We start from the raw sequence: 16,685 nt of genomic DNA, 5'->3' as shown, positions 1-16,685 counted from the left end.
GAAGAAAAGGGAAAAACTGAAAAAAACCTTAAAGACTGAAAATGTAACTAGAAAAAGCAGATGGTAGATGAGCTGAGTGCTACACCTGAAACTAATATTACACTGTATGTTAACTACACTGGGATTTAAAAAAAAATGCAAAATAAAAAATGAGCTGAGTGCTTTGAACAATTAAAGGATGGAAATCCAGTTAGTTCCTAGGAAAACAAACATACTGCTTTTAGTTTGACAGACTAGGATTTGTGGATATTCTTAAGACTTGGAAGACAGAGGGTAGATGGGACCAAAATTAAAGTACGATACGTGCAATGTTTTTAGTGCCACTTACTGAGACCCACTTAATTTTATGTATAATTTGGTTTCCTAATAAAATAATCATGATGATGGGAAAGCCTGGAAAATGTAAAAATGTTTTTCTTGTTTCCCTTTATAAAAATGAAAACAAAAAACTCCCTCACATTTTCTAGACTTCCCTATGCAGATTCTATTAAATCCTTCCTAATATTTTTACCTCTATTCTGGCTGGAATTTAGTTCTACATAAAAGGTAAAACATGTTTCTGCTAACATAAATAGGAGGAAATATACCATCTTCATTTGTCATTGTTGCCACTAATTAAAATTCTCCCTGGAGTTTCAGAAATTAAATCATAGCCACCAGTAACTTTTTTCTATCATCAATTATAAAAAAGTTATGAAGGTAATATAATGGCATCACAGGGTTTGGGGAATTCATGCAGAGTAATGTTTGATCTCAGCCTAGCATTATTCATATATTCTGGGTGGCTTTCTTGGTTAGCCATTGTTGATAGTCTCTTTTTTAGATCATCCAGATGGAGTACTTGTGTTTAAAAAAAAGTGTTGAAAATTAGCCTGTTTGGGAAATAGTACATAAGAATGAATTTGAAGTTGTTTAATGTCTGGAGTATTTTCCTTCACTACCCACTGACTCTAATTTCCTTGTAAAATAAAATGATAGTTCCACAGTGGGACTCTGGTGACTTATAATCTATTGTCAACTCTGTTTCATCTTTATTAAATTTAAATCTTTTTTCCTATTTTTAGACTTGAATCCCCCAAGACTGCTTGTGTAATATGTGGGAGCTCCTGTGCTATTTCAGCAAGAGATGCTAACTGCAGGGTAGAGGATGGGATGGGCATCCAGGACCACACAAGTAAAACAACCTATTTGGTGGATTGTTTGAGAATTAGGTTGATGAAAGAAAGAACCGGGGTGCAGCTGGGAGAAAGACACAGTGAGTGGATGAGTGAAACACAAGGGGAGACAAGCAGACAGATGAGAAAGGCCTAGATGAGGTGTTGCAAAACTAGTGTGGACTCTGAACTTGATCCTTAAAAAGCTCCTTTTTCCAGAATGCCTGTGGTTCATGACTGTATGACTCTATGTGAAGTACCTGGTGTAGGCACTCAGACATTTTTGTCAGTGTTGATGGCACCTTCCTTTGCAAGCTAGGTAATTACAGTCCCATTTGACAGATGAAGAAATTGAGCTTTAAGGGAATTAAGTAACCTGCCTAAGATCACACAGCTCGTAATTGGTGGGATAAAATTGAAGTCCCCTATATCCCTCTGGGCTGGGCTGACTTCAGAATTCACTAGATCAGGTTCTGTTTTTAATATTAGTGTATTCACAATTGTTAGTGCTTCTTTAGGGTTGTTAAAACCTTAAGTTCAGGGGCTCTGTTTTTGTTTTTTGAACATTTTATTTATTTGAGAGAGAGAGCATGCGCGAGCGCATTGGGGAGGAGGGGCAGCAGGGGCAGCGGGAGAAGGAGAAGCAGGCTCCCCACTTAGTGGGGAGCCAGCCATGGACCTCGATCCTAGGACTCCGAGATCATGACCTGAGCTGAAGGCAGATGCTTACCCGACTGAGCCACCCAGCGCCCCTGTTTTTTTAATAAAAATATTTTTTAAGTAAACTACACCACATGTGGGGCTTGAAATCATAACCCTGAGACCAGGAATCACATGCTTTACTGACTGAGCCAGCCAGGCACCGCCTGGAGCTCTGTTTTGAATGGAATTGTTATGGCTGCTTACAGTGGGGAATGTTCTGGCTCTGGGCACCGGGCATCTTAGGCATCCTGAGCACTCTTTTGTTTGCATTTTTCAAAACACCTTTCTTACATTTTAGTGTTCAGTTCCACTATTTAGTAGCTGCTTCCCCTTCTTAAGCTTAACTGTCCTCATCAGTAAGATAGGGGCAGTAATAATAATATTTATCTCCCCAGGTTTTTCTGAGGATCAAATTAGGAGTGCATGTATGCTTATGTCTGAGATTTCTACAAATTGATATTACAGGTACAAATGTTACAGTGAATGTTTCTCCCATTGCAGGTCTTCTTGAATTTTACATAGGGAAATTTAGATACTTCAAGCTCAACAGGCTCTCTCCAGAGGACGCCATTTTGCGTCATATTTCAAGCAATGCGTCTTTCCTTATTTTCCAAATACACTCACAGTATCAGAATACAACGATTTCTTTTTCTAAGGTAAGTATGGGGAGTTATTTCTGTAAACACCATTTCCATATTTTGGGGTCTTATATTTAGTAGAAACATTAGAATTTGATGCCTCTTTATGTTTGACTTTATATCCTTAAAAGAAAAAAATCAAGATTGGAGCCTCTCAAGTTAGTGGTTTAGACTGGCTAAGAGGTGTGTGTCTCAGGCCTTTCTTGAGTGTGGTGACCTCTGACTTAAAGAGGGGGTGAGCAAGTGCCAATTTGGGGGTAGGATGGCCTTTACCAGATGTCTCCTGGCTGCAATTTAGCTTTCCTCATGATATCTCACCTTTTTTCTTACTCTGCTGGGTCCTTAATGATTTTTACCTCTGAATATGTTTTAATGGGTTTCCATCATTGTTCAGCCATATAGTGTTTACTAAGTTTACTAAGACCCCTGTAGGATCACCTTTATTCTTTGGAGTCTCATGGAAACAAAAGAAGCCCAATATTCAGGTCCTCTAGTCCCGTGCTCAGCTTCCTGCGTTTAAGACTCTATTTCAGAGATCATCACTAACCCCTTCAACCTCAGCCTCACCTTTGGGAAGTTTTTCATATGCCCTGGATTAGCTTAACCCATGAAGAATCTGCCATTTATATTAACTTTTTATAAGTCTATTTATATTCAGTCTATATGACCCCCTTAGACTAATAAATGAATTTCACTCTCTATGAAGTTGTGCTGCTTTTTATTTGTCCTCAGCATATCTATTGTTATAAGCCTATCTTTTAATATTCTGGAATTTGCTAAACAAAGCGGTCTTAGTCCAGTTCATATATATTCTATAGCCATTGGTCATATTATCTTTCAAACTAGATACTTTACATGTTGTATTCTAGCCTTCCTGCCCCTACCATGAAGGTTTTGAAATTGTGTGTTTGGTAGTGTAATAGACTAGAAATGGAAGAGTTTGATCAAGGAAAAGAGGAAGGAATAAATTATGTTAATTGCAAAAGAGTTAACAGTGTTTATGACCCCCACTCAGATTTTGTCTGCCGCCTTTGCAGCCAGAGGAGAAATCAAAGCATGTTAAATATCATAACTTTCTTAGAAGGAAAAATCATTCCAGTTCCTCAGGAAAGCCAACCTTTGTTCCTGGCACTAAATTCAGAAGGAAACTTTCTATTCAGTCCCTTACATAGGAGACAAAGTAAAATGCTACAACAGATGATTTCCTTCTTCATAACATCATAGCAAAGACAACCTTTGAAGGAAGAGAAAAGATTTAAAAAAAAAAAAACCATTTATATTTTTTTGCATGCCTACTAGGGGCTAGGCCAGTGGTTCTTAAGCTCTCCTAGGGCCATAGATGTCGAATCTGCTAAAATCTCTGGACTCTATACTCCTCAAAATGCATGGATATGTTTGTATAATTTCATGGGGACCTGTGGAAACTCATTGGGCCTCTGGGGCTCCTAGTTAGGAACCCCTGTGTTTGGTTTTCCATGTAATTAATTTAATTCTCACAACAGTTCAACAAAGTACTTACAATGCATGTTTTTACATTTGAGGAAACAGAGCTTGGATAAAGGAATGTCGACATAACTAATGTGAGTGAAGTGGCCTGAATGGACAGCATGCTGGGCCTCAGTTTTCATGCAGAGCAGATCTTAGCTATCCTGAATGTTCCTTTCTTGGGCTGCCCTTAGTTCTCACTGTATTTATGCTGCTGAGCCGATGACGACCAGAACTGCACTTAGCTCTAGAAATGAGTGGTCTGAGTGAAGAGAGTAGTTCCTGTTTCCTTCCAGAAGTGTGGCACTTTGGATTTTTTTGGGGTCATCATAGAAGTTGGTTCTTTGAAACTGTCGACTCTGCAGTTCATCAATTAGTATTTGAATCATTTCCCTTGTGCTTGTCAAATTGAAACCCATCTGGCACTTTTTTCTTCCCATTTCCTTAGCCTTAAGAAAACACTCTGAATCTACTACCTCTTAACTTAGTATTTTGTTGTTCGAAAAGCTTTCCAAATAGATGGGGTTAGGGGATGGTCCAGTGGAGTGGTGTGAGGGAGGATTTGAAAGGAGCACGTAAGGATAAGTTTGTTCACTGTCCTGATTATGGTGATGGCTTACAAGTGTCTACTATATCAAAACTTATCAAATGGTATTCTTTATGTGTAGTTTATGACGATTATAGCTCAGTTTTTTAAAGAAACTTTCTAGAACTTGAATTCTTTAGGGGCGGGGCTCATGTTTTTGTTTTTGTAGTGATAAAGTGAATTTGTATATTGGACCTACAAGATGGAGGCTGCCTCAGTGACCTGGTCCATGTCACAAATCTAAACCTGAGTCAGCTTGCACTAACGGGGAAACACCTGTCCAGGAAACCTACCATGACAGTCACTGTCCTCCAACTCTGCTCTAGCTCTTTTGCCTTACCTTAGAGAATAGGACCTGCTCACCTTCCTTATAAGGAAATTCCTGACCTTTTAGCCAATCATGCCCTGTTTCTGTTTTGCTTTTTCTAACACTGTACAACTCACTTTTGCCCCAAATCCCTCAGGTGCTTCTTCACTGCTTGTAAGGCACTATACTCCCCTAATGTGTGGGTTGTTTTTCCTTGAATAAAGGACACCAAACTCTTTACTGACTTGTTTTCAGTTTTGTCATTTGACAGTAGTCTTAGTACTTGACATAGTAAATCTTAATTTGGGGAATTGAAAAACTTGGGAATTTCACTGTGCATCTCCTATTCCTATCAAAGATCATATATTTAAATAGTTCTTCCATGCATATGCATGGGCACCTGCATATAGAGATGAATGCTTTATAAGGAAGGTCTGTGTCTCTTCATTCTTGTTTTGAGAAGGCTTGGAATAGGACAGGCAGACGAGATCCAGCCTAGAATTTAAGTATTTTGCTCAACTCTCTATTCATGATGACCCTTTTCTACCTTATTGCAGACTCTCCTTCGTAATACCTCAGGAACAGGCACTGACCGAGGACTGGTTTTCATTCTTAGACCAGAGCAGAGTATGTGCACTTGGCACTTGGAGACTTTAGATGCTGAGCCTGTCCAAAACATGGCCGTCCCACTCACCTATTCAGAAAGAGGTAACCTTTCTATCTTCGACTCCCAATTGACTCCCAGAATGTGGAACTTACTCATGAAAATCCAAAGGAAACTATAATCCTTTTAAAAGTATATATTGCAAGTATGGTATATTGAATCAAAGATTTTAACAACAAGGGAGGCAAGGAATTTCATGATGATTGAAACCCCGGATAGGGGCGTAGGAGAATGCAGTCATTAATTCAAAAAAAAATTTAAGGAGCCCTTGGAGAAGCAGTAACAGAAAGGCAGGACACAGTCCTGAATACTTTAGCTGGTTATTCTAGGCAGAGGAGGGCAGAAGAAGAATGGAGAATATTTGGAGAATGGCAGAATGGTGGGTATGGTGGAGCCATGAGTGTGAAGGGCCTTTTATGTAATTTGAGGTTTGTATTCTATTCTGAAGGAGCACAGAATTTTTAAGCAGAGGAATGATATGCATTTCATCTATCAGAAAGTTAATGCTAGAAGAGCATGGGGAGTGGCTTGGAGAGGGCATAGCAGGATCAGGACTCAGCACACCTTTAAGAGCTCAGAGTGAGAAGATGTTTGGAAGGTAGCATTAATGAGACACAGTGACCAGTGGTTATGGATTATAAAAGGGAGGAGCATAGGCTTCCCATTTGGGCTGCTAGGAGATAGTGATGTAAAATAGGGTTGAGAGGGAGTTGTGGTGGTGCTGGACAGTTGAGGCGGTCGGGATGGGGTAGATGGTGACTTTAGTTTGGGACATCATCTGAGATGCTATAGGACATCTGGATGGAAATGCCTAGTAGGGAGTTTAAGGGTGTGGAGTGGAGACTCGAGGTTAGATGTCCACCTACAGGGTTCTGAGTAAAAGCCATGGAAGCGAGTAAGATTATCCAGGCATGTACTTAGAGGTTTAGGGGGAAAAACAATAGTGGATACTTTCATAGTGCCTACCACATGTCAGGCACTGTTTCTAGGCGATGCTAACTGCTGAGGAATAAGCATAAGACTAAGGAGGAGTCGAGGAGGTAAGAGAAGAGCCCGGAGGTTCTGCTTTAAGTAAGGAGTGGTAAATAGTACATTGCAGAGAGATCAAGGAAGTGACGGAAATTGTCTATATGATAGTGCAATGAAGAGTGGCCTTTAGTGAGAATTGTTTTAGTGGCACAGTGGGGGTGAAAACTAGATTACAGTGATGAGGAGTAAAGGCGAGGTGAGGGTATTTAGATTACTCTTACACAGTGTCCTATGTAGCAAAGGTAATGACCTGATAGAAAACCATAGACTTCGGGTTTTCATCAAGGACAGTGTACAAAGAAAAATTAGAGTAGAGTTTCCATTACAATCCACATCATTTTCTCAGGTGTGGTAAAGATTTGTAAATGCAGGAAAAGGAGAGTATGAAAGAAGAGCAGCATTGAAACAGGTATGCACATGGGGTTTCTCCATTCCAGATCTGGCCGGGGGAAATCAGCCACCGGAATTCCAGCAGTTGATGGAAACCAGGACCCAACTGTGGGAATGATTGGATGAGTGTATGAAGTTGAGATCTTGTAGACCTTTAAATTGATCTGTCTTAGCTCAGCCTTTCCACTTGAGTCTACCATGGACAGTTGTTTGCATAGAATGAGCTCATGTTAAGTGACTTCTCTAAGTTTTGTCATGCTTAAGGTCATGAATAGGATTCCTAGTAAGAAAAGAAGAGCTGTTTCAGCCACATTATTAATGTAAACGAAATACCTAAAATTTGTATTAAATATCCAAATGCTATTCCAATACATGGTCTTGGGGGTCTTTTGAGGCCTTTTTAATTTTTACTCTTTTATATACACAGACTCTTCCAGCACTGAGGATGACACCCTCTTTCTTCCGGTTTAAAAAGCATGTGAAAAGTGGACACCCCTTTATTTACTGCCCATGGAGTTCCCTTTCTCTTTGGCAGTGTTTTTCCCCCCTCTATCCCTGGGTTCTTAAGCTCTTTTTATGGGATCAGGGACCCCCAAAATCTAATAAAAACCTCTCTCCTTAAGAAATGCACACATTCAACCTTTGGCATACAATTTCAAGGTGTTCATGGGACCTCCAGAGCCCATTCTTGGACACCAACTTGAGAATATCTGTCTCCAGACCTCTTCAACTCTAGAGTAGGGGTTGGCAAACACAGACTGTGAGCCAGATCCAGCCTCTGTCTGTGTTGTACATAAAATTTTACTAGAAACAGCCATGTTCCTTTGCTTGTATATTGTCTGGCTGCTGTCATGCCTCGAAGGCAGGGTCGAGTAATTGCTACAGAAACCATCAGTTGTGAGAAGCCTAAAATATTCACCGTCTTACCCTTTACAGAAAAGGCTTGCTGACCTCTATTCCAGAGCCCGTAACCTCAATTAACTTTTTCCTCTTTAACCTCAGTTCATGAGGTAGTACAAAACCAGAAGCTCTATTATATTTAACTTCTGTCTGGAAAGTTCTTATAAGAGTAGAGTTCTGTTTCTCTGAGTACGATTTGAGTGTAGGAGAATTCTGTGTTGAGTAACTTCCTTATTTTTCATCCAGATCCTGTCCCTGGAGGCTGTAATTTGGAGTTTGATTTAGATATTGATCCCAACATTTACTTGGAATACAATTTCTTTGAGACGACTATTAAATTTGCCCCAGCAAACCTAGGCTATGCAAGGTATGTCTATCTTCCTATCTCCTAAAACTGCCTTTAGGACATGCATGACTAGCTGTTGTGTAGCTTCGGTGAACTCCCCAAATCCATGGTTCTCTTTAGTGAAATTGTTTAATTTTTTTTGGAACGGAGGTAATTTAAACATTGTTGGGTAATACTTGATATGTCACTTACAATTAACATTGCCCCCCTCCATTCTTAGGAAGAGCCAGATGTTGAGTTTCTGTTGTGAGCTTAGAAGTACATTTAGTTTCTGTAGAGTTTTGATTATGGAAAGCATTCTGAAGCCATGAAACACCCTTATATTTTTGTAAGGACTTTGTTATTTTAATTAATTAAAACTCTGCCTTAGTTTCTACTTTAATAGTAATGGTAGCTAACATTGAGTAACATTTGAATGCTGTCTGTGTATCATCCATCGTGCTGAGTGCTCTATGTTCTTCGTCATTTAATCCTGACAGTTTTACTCAGAAGGGGCGTGGTTCTTACCTTACAGAGTGGTTCCCTAAGGGTTATTGAGATTAAGTGACATGGTGGCAAAGCTGCATGACTAACATTAACATCCGATTATTTAACCATATCGCCTCTCAGGATGGTACTTTTCTCCGTAATGCCAAAATTGGAATCAATGCAGAAGTTTGAAATTTGAGGTTTTGGTTCCTTTTATAGATGCGACATGCACTACAAGAGATTGATGTTCAGTTTTGTTGGTTGACTTTAGAGGCACAAATCCTCTGCCGTGTGACATTGGGACGGGACGGGACTCTAGGTGGAGGTTGCTGTATGATGTCTATCAGTATTTTCTGCCCGAGAATGACCTCACCCAAGAGGCGTTGCTCAAGCATCTGCAGAGGATGGCTGAGGTGCCTCAGGTGAAGGCCAATGCTATCAAGGTAAATCTGGTTCTTAGAATTTGTGTGGCCAGATTGTGACACTTTTGGTAAGAGTTGAGAAGAGGAGAAGCTACCAGGAGCTTATTTCTGTTTCCTTGATCTTTCTGGGGTTCTCACTTTATTCTCTTCCATTCTGTTATTGTCTTGCTAGTGATATCCCAAAGTAATGTTGGCTTTTGAGGAGGTGCATGTAAATTATGTTACGTTTTAGTTGCTGTCACACATATGATCTGGTAATCTTCAGCTGTGGATGGAAGTGATTTTTCTATGTACTCCCATAACTATTAGATAAAAACTTTTGGCAAGTATAAAAGTTACAGTTTTTTTTAAAAAACAATGAGAAACTGTTTTAAGGATATACACATTGTCATTAATACTTGTTTATTTATTTAAAAGATTTTGTTTTTATTTATTTTAGGGAGAGAGAGCATGCATGTGCATGTGGAGAGCGTAGAGGGGCAGAGGGGGAGGGAGAGGGACCAGCAGACTCTGCGCTGAGTGCAAAGCCCCACATGGGGCTCGATCTCATGACCGTGAGATCACGACCTGAGCCAAAACCGAGAGCCAGCTGCTTAACCCACTGAGCCATCCAGGGGCCCCTGTCATTAGTATTTAAACCCAAACTCAGAAGTCTCTAACTTGAAGCAGAAGTTTTCTCTGATCTTTGGAACCCCTGTAAACTCTTGGAATACCAAGTGTGGGGTATGGGCCAGTAGCATTGGCACCACTCGGGAGCTTGTTAGAATTGTAGACTCCTTGGCTCCACCCTGGACCTACTGAATCAGAATTTGCATTTTTGAGGTCCCCAGGTGATTCCTACGCATATTAAAAATTGAGATTCATGCTATAGATGGTTTTTGTGGAGGGCAGGATTTATGTCTTAAAAGTTACCTGATAGCAGTCTAATACAGAAGTTCATCCTTCAGTCTAATGGTTTATGGCTAGAGTTTTTCTAGACTGCTCTGATTTTTCCCAGAAGGTTGATAGGTTACCAGATTTTATAGGGAAGCGGTGGCCTATGTGATTAGCCTAGGTCCTCAGTCTGTTGCAGAGCAAGATCTCATTTTGTTGTCACCTAGGATGTCATGGTCCCATGCTAAGAAGGAGCCTGATACTTCAAGAAAACTCACTGTGCTTATTCACAAATTTGGAAGCTCCTTTGGATAAGTTTACCAGTTGCCATTTTTACATAGAAAATTTTGAAGATCATTTTTATTCTCATGAAGAGAATAAAAGAATTCATATAACAGGAACTTTTTAGGTTACTTTTTAACTTTCAGCGAAGAGCCGTCGTTGACTAGTGAGGGCATGTTGAGAAGAGTCAGAGCCTGTTTGAAGAGGCTTGCACTGGCCCACTTTGGGGCAATTCAGTCATCAAAAAGAGTAATGATTGATTATAAGTTTTGAATAAATAAAAACAAGTCCTACTGATACTAAAAAAAGGGAGAGAAAAAGAAAACTCCTCAGTTGCTATCATTGGAGGAGACTCCTATACCAAATTATTCTGGAAATTGATACGGGGAGGAATTTACACTGCCTTTTTTAAAAGAGGCACTGTAATTCATCCTCGTTCATGAGAGAAGGCTCTACATGGAAGAACCAACCAGTAAATGTAGAAGGAATAATAGGATTAGAAAATCACCATTTTCCACCCTTAGTGAAATAATTCAGGCAAGGATCTGCAGGTGAAAGACTTTTGGGGAAAAGGATATTCTCAGCATGCTCAGATGAATTCTAATTGCAAAGAGAAAACTTACTTTTGGAGTGGAATGATTTGATGGTCTTGGTCTTATCTATGTGGTCATTTAGCTTCATTGATAGCAGGTAGCTTGCCTTATGTGCTCATATGACTCCATCTGACATCATAACCATCACCTGTGAAATATTTTAGCAAAATATGTTTAACCTGAATTCAGTCCATTGGAGTTCCTGTTTATAGGAAATACGTGGGGTAAAAGAGCAAGTTGGACACCTTGAGCATACTCTGACAAATCCAGATTGTGGAATGTTCTATGAGACAACTGCTCTTTTTTCTTAAGATTTTATTTTTTATTTAGAGAGAGAAAGTGTGAGCAGGTGGTGGGGTGTAAGGGGCAGAGAGAGAGGTGAGAGAGAATCTTAAGCAGGCTCCAGCACTGAGTGTGGAGCCCGACAAGGGGCTCAAGGAGGGGCTTATCAAGGGGCTCAATCTCACAACCCTGAGATCACAACCTGAGCTGAAACCAAGAGTGGGAGGTTTAACTGCACCACCTAGGTGCCCCTTAAGATTTTATTTTTAAGTAATTTCTACACCCAACCCAGGGCTTGAACTTACAACCATGAGATCAAGAGTCACAGGCTTTACCAGCTGAGCCAGCCAGTTGCCCCTATAAGACAGCCGCCCTGGAGGTCCCTGGGTGGTTCAGTAAGTTAAATAACGACTCTTGGTTTCGGCTCAGGTCATGATCTCAGGGTCATGAGATTGAGCCCAATATTGGGCTCTGCACTGGAAATGGAGCCTACTTAAGATTCTTCTCTCCCTCTCCCCTTCCCCCCCCACCCCCGATAAAAAAAACAGAAAAAGACAACTGCTCTTAATGATTGGGTGGGTGGGAGAGAGTGATGGGAAGGACTGTCCTAGATATCAGAGATAAACACCATGCATGAAATGGTTGGATTTTGGTTAAAGGAGAGAAAAGCTATGAAAGACATGGTGGGGGGAGGAGGGGCGCCTGGGTCGCTCAGTCGGTTAACTGTCCGACTTGTGATTTCAACTTGTGATTTCCACTCAGGTCATGATCTCATGGGTTGTGAGATGGAGCCCCACAATGTGGCTGCGGGGAGTCCGCTTGAGATTCTCTCTCTCCCCCTCTGCCCCTCCCCGCACTTGTGTGGGTGCTCTCTCTCTCTCAAATAGGTGAATAAATCTTCAAACAAAAAAAGACACGGGAAAATCTGAATATGGACTGTGTATTAGATAAGAGATTATTGATTTTTTTGGGTGAGCTAAGGTATATGGGTATAAAAGCGAATATCCTTAGTACCTTGCTACTCAGAGTGTGGTAGATGAATGGGTAGCATTGGCATCAGCTGAGAGATTGCTAGAAAAGCAGACTCTCAGATGCTTCCTCCAGCAATAGAATCAGGATCTAAATTATAACACCCTCCCTCAGTGATTATAGGCACGTTAAGTTTGAGAAACGCTGTTTTAGGATGTGCACACTGGAAGTCTTAAGAAGTGAAATGTCATGATATCTAACTTACTGTAAAATGGTTCAGCAGGAAAAAATAGAGGGAAAAAAGGAATAAAAAAAAAAGAAATAGGATAAAATATTAACAATTGTTAAATCTAAGTGGTGGTATATAGTTTATTCATTGTATTATTCTTTCAGCATTTCTATAAGTTTGAATGTTTCATAATAAAAATGGAGTAAGAGGTAATGTTAACATTTAGTTGAACTTGACCAGTCCTTTGCCAGAAACATATTTTTGAAGGCTAAGCAATATTTTAAGCAGAAGTTTTCTAAGAGGCTTGTAATTATTCCTGAAACTCTAATACTAAATATTCTCACTTTTATTAGTAGGAATGTATTAGTGTATTCTAGCTATATAGGGCTTTTGTTTCTTCTATTACATATATTACCTATCTAAAAAACCACCTTTAAAATGGAAGTTTTGAAGTGAAGGACCACTGCATAACAACTATATGGAATGTTTTCTTTTTTGCAGAGTCTGTTAGACAAAGATAAATGGGTCCTCTCTGTGAGATGTTAATAAACACTTGTCTTTTGACAGTTCCATACCTAGTAGTAATAATGAACACTTACTCTGTGCCAAGCATTGTGCTAAGTACTGAGGAAAGAAGGACTAGTAAGCAAGATAAATATAGTTCTTGCCATTGTGTTGTTTACAATGTAGTAGATGACAAAATTTTTTTTTATTGTCCTGACTAGTGTTTACATTTTATATCATTATTTTGCTTAAATTATTGACATTTGATGCTGTACAAAAACTTTAGAAGCATTTTGTGTAAGAACTTGCTTATATTAGCATGTATAAACTGTGCAGGACAATAGTTTGAGAGAGCTAAATGGGTTGGTGTATATTTTAAACAAGAATTATAATTTAATATTACCATTTACTATCACATGTAGGTGGGGTTCTAATAGAATAGCTTTTTAAAAAAATCTGAACACTAATCATACATTATTTTTGGCTTCAGGTGGTTACCCTAACAGCTAATGATAAGACAAGTGTTTCCTTCTTCTCTCTCCGAGGACAAGGTGTCCTTTATAATGTCATTGTCCGGGACCCACTTCTCAATACATCTGCTGCTTATGTTCCTGCTCACACATATGCTTGCAGCTTTGAGGCCAAGGAGGGTAATTGTTCTTCCCTCAGTAAGTATATGGATTTAAACTTCGAAATTTCTTCTTTGGCTTTGCAGATCCATGTCAACCAGTCCAGAACTCAAAAATATTAAAAAATGCTTTTGTCTAGTCTTCATTCATTCAGCAAATGCCTTTTGAGCCCCTCCGTTGTCCCACTCTCTGTTCTAGGCACAGGGATACAGCAGTGAACAAAACAGACAGACTACGTGCCCTCCGGGAGCTTATGTTTTAGCGGGGGAGATGAGACAGACAAGATAAATTTGTAAAATATCCATCATGTGAGAAACTGCTGAGTGCTAAGAAGCAAACATTAAGTAGGAAAGGTGGATAATAACAAGTGACACTGAGGGAAGAAGTTTGAGAGCGATGGCCAGGGAGGCCCATGCGGAAAGGCTAACCGTTGAGTGGAGACCCCGGGGGGTGAGTGGAGAGGTCGGGGGCCAGTGGAGACACGGGGCAAGTGGAGGCCCAGGGTGTGAGTGGAGACCCCGGCGGGGGGGCGAGTGGAGACACGGGGCGAGTGGAGACTCCGAGGGGGTGGGTGGAGACACGGGGCAAGTGGAGGCTCAGGGCGTGAGTGGAGACCCTGGGGGGGAGGGGCGAGTGGAGACACGGGGCGAGTGGAGACTCCGGGGGGGTGAGTGGAGACACGGGGCAAGTGGAGGCTCAGGGCGTGAGTGGAGACACGGGGCGAGTGGAGACCCGGGGCGAGGCGAGGCGGGGAGCCCTGCGTGTGTCCGGGCAGTACTGCCAGGCAGAGGCAACAACGGCCCTCAGCCGGGAGCCTTCTTGGTGTGTCCGAAGAACAGCGGCGAGAACAGCGGCCGGAGGAGCCTGAGGAGGGGGAGAGGTGCAGCCTGGTAGGGCACAGCGTGGGCAGAAGCTTCTGTTCAGAGCGCAATGGAAAGGCATTGGCGGGTTTGAGCAGGGAGTGCCGTAATCGGACTCCCGTTCTGACGGCATCACTCTGGCTGCTTCTGTCTTGAGAAAAGTCAGGGGCGAGATCAGAAACGGAGATGGACCAGGCTGTCGCGGTAATTCAGGGCAGAGCGGACAGTGGTTTAGATAGGGTGGTGGCCGTGGGGGCGTTGCAAGATCGTTCTGTGTGTAACGTTGTATTCTGAAATAGTTTCACTGAAAAGATGCAGAAATACGAAGAATTTCGGCATAATCTTCACTCAGATTCCTCAAATGTGAATGTACTATGCGATTTGCTTTTTATTTATAGAGCGCTCGCGTGCGCGTGCTCTCCATATGTATGTGCACATACACTGCTTTCTTTGAGCCACCTGAGAGTAAGTTGCAGACAGAAAGACATTTTTCCCTTAAAATATTTTATTTATTTTCTTATGTAACCATAGTAAAAATGATCAAATTCACAAAATTAACTCTGATACAGTATTGTTATTTAACCCTCAGATGTTACTGAATTTCACTAGTTATTCCACTAATGTCCTTTATAAAAAAAAAAAAGTCACATACTGCATTTAACTGACCTGTCTCTTTCGTCTTCTGTAATCTGAAACGATTCCTCAGTCTGTTTTGTCTTTCAAGACCTTGACCTTTTTGAGGGGTACAGGCTGACTTTTTAGAATGTCCTCCAGTTTGGGTTCGTCTGATGTTTCCTCATGATTAAATTCACATTATGCATTTTTGGTGGGAATACAAAAAAGCAATGTTGTGCCCTTCTTAGGAGGCATTTGATACCTATTTGTCCCATGACTGGTGGTGATAACCTTGAATATTTGGTTAGTAGTGTCTGCCAGGTTTCATCACTGTAAAGTAACTATTTTCCCTTTAAGTATTCTTGGGCAAGACTCTGAATGCTAGTAGATAGGCCCTTCTTAAACTCCCACTTGCTAGTTTTAGCATCCCATGATTTTTGCCTGAAACATTTATTACTAGGTGGTTGCCAAATGGCAATTTTCTAATGTCATCATTTCTTCATATTAGTTGGCATTCTCTTGTAAGGAAGAGATTTCTCTTCTCCCCTATTTATGTATGTATTTATATACACGAACCCATGGATTCTTAATTCTCTGGATAATCCATCACTATCATTATTTTCATGTTTCAAAGTGCCCATTATTTGCATGTTAAATCATCCCAGATTTGGCCAATGAGTGGCTGCATATATTTTGAAATAGAGCCAGGAATAGTTGCTGGTTGGGTGAGGGGGTTGAAGAAAGGTGTAAAAGATGACTACCATTTTGGCCGGAGCACCTGGAGAGCTAGAACTGCCATTCACTGAAATGGGAAAGACTGTTGGAGGAGCGGGTTTGGGAGCATGTATCAGGAGTTCAGTTTTGGACCTGTTCAGTTTGAGAACCTTAGGAAGCATTCAAGTGGACATGTTGAATTGACAGTTGGTTGTAAATATGCTGGAATTCAGGGGAAAGGTGTGGGCTGGAGATTACCTTGAAATGCATCCAATTAAATCGATGGCATCTAATGCCATGGACTAGATGGCCTTACTGTGAAGTGAGCAAGTAGAAAAGAGACGGGTCTAAGGACAGAGCCCTGGGCACTCTGGTGCTTAGAGGTCAGGAAATTAGGAACTAAAAAATGACCACTGGATTTAGCAACATGGAGGCTGTTGGTGTCAGAGCTGTTTTAGTGGAGCGCTGGGGTAAGCCTTACTGGAGTATGTTCAAGAACAAATAGGAAGAAAGAAATTGGAGAAGAGTCCAGATAGCACTTTCCAGGAGTTTTGCTCTAAAGAATAGTCTATCCATTGTGTTCAGGGACTAGGGTTCCCCTCCTCTGGTAGAGCTGTATCCCATCCAGTCTTCCACTGCCATGCTCAGGATCCTGGAGACATAAAATGTAGGGGACCCAGGCAGATATCAGTTCTGTATCTTTAACTGGTAGACTTAATCTAGGTTCCTCTAGTCCCCTTCCCTTGAGTCCTTCTGCACCAGAGCCCCTCCTAATCCGAAAGCTCCCCTCCCCTGGGTTTCCATCTCTACGTGTTAGCTGAGGAGAAAGGGAGCTCTGATCCTATTCCTCCAACCTCAGTTGACCCCTCCTAGTGATGATGTTGGTCCTATTGTTGCTTTCATTTTCGAGCTTGATGTGTATGAGGACATCTTTCCTGAGCTTGGAGTAGAGAGGAGGTATCCACATTGCCTTTTAATTAAAACTTTGGCCTGTGTATCATAACCTAGATGATACTGTGATGATTAAAGACTGCTCTACTTGGA

At 41.1% G+C, this 16,685-nt stretch overlaps 2 protein-coding genes across 2 annotated transcripts in view; both read left to right on the top strand.

Moving 5' to 3' along the window:
• Positions 1–16,685, top strand: part of ITPR2 (inositol 1,4,5-trisphosphate receptor type 2) — an 838,078-nt gene that overhangs the window by 217,323 nt on the left and 604,070 nt on the right. The gene's annotated exons all lie outside the window — the stretch shown is intronic.
• TM7SF3 (transmembrane 7 superfamily member 3) overlaps positions 1–16,685 on the top strand; it is a 34,998-nt gene that overhangs the window by 7,609 nt on the left and 10,704 nt on the right. The window contains exons 2-6 of the mRNA XM_006737928.3: positions 2,358–2,512; positions 5,430–5,580; positions 8,102–8,222; positions 8,941–9,112; positions 13,314–13,491. Coding sequence (XP_006737991.2) covers positions 2,358–2,512; positions 5,430–5,580; positions 8,102–8,222; positions 8,941–9,112; positions 13,314–13,491 — 777 coding nt within the window. The remainder of the gene's footprint in view (positions 1–2,357; positions 2,513–5,429; positions 5,581–8,101; positions 8,223–8,940; positions 9,113–13,313; positions 13,492–16,685) is intronic.

Source organism: Leptonychotes weddellii, chromosome 5 (genome assembly GCF_054177405.1).
Source record: "Leptonychotes weddellii isolate Sample4059 chromosome 5, ASM5417740v2, whole genome shotgun sequence".
Lineage (NCBI taxonomy): Eukaryota > Metazoa > Chordata > Mammalia > Carnivora > Phocidae > Leptonychotes > Leptonychotes weddellii.
The sequence above is the reverse complement of the archived record's forward strand: the minus strand, read 5'-3'. Positions and strand labels throughout refer to the sequence as shown.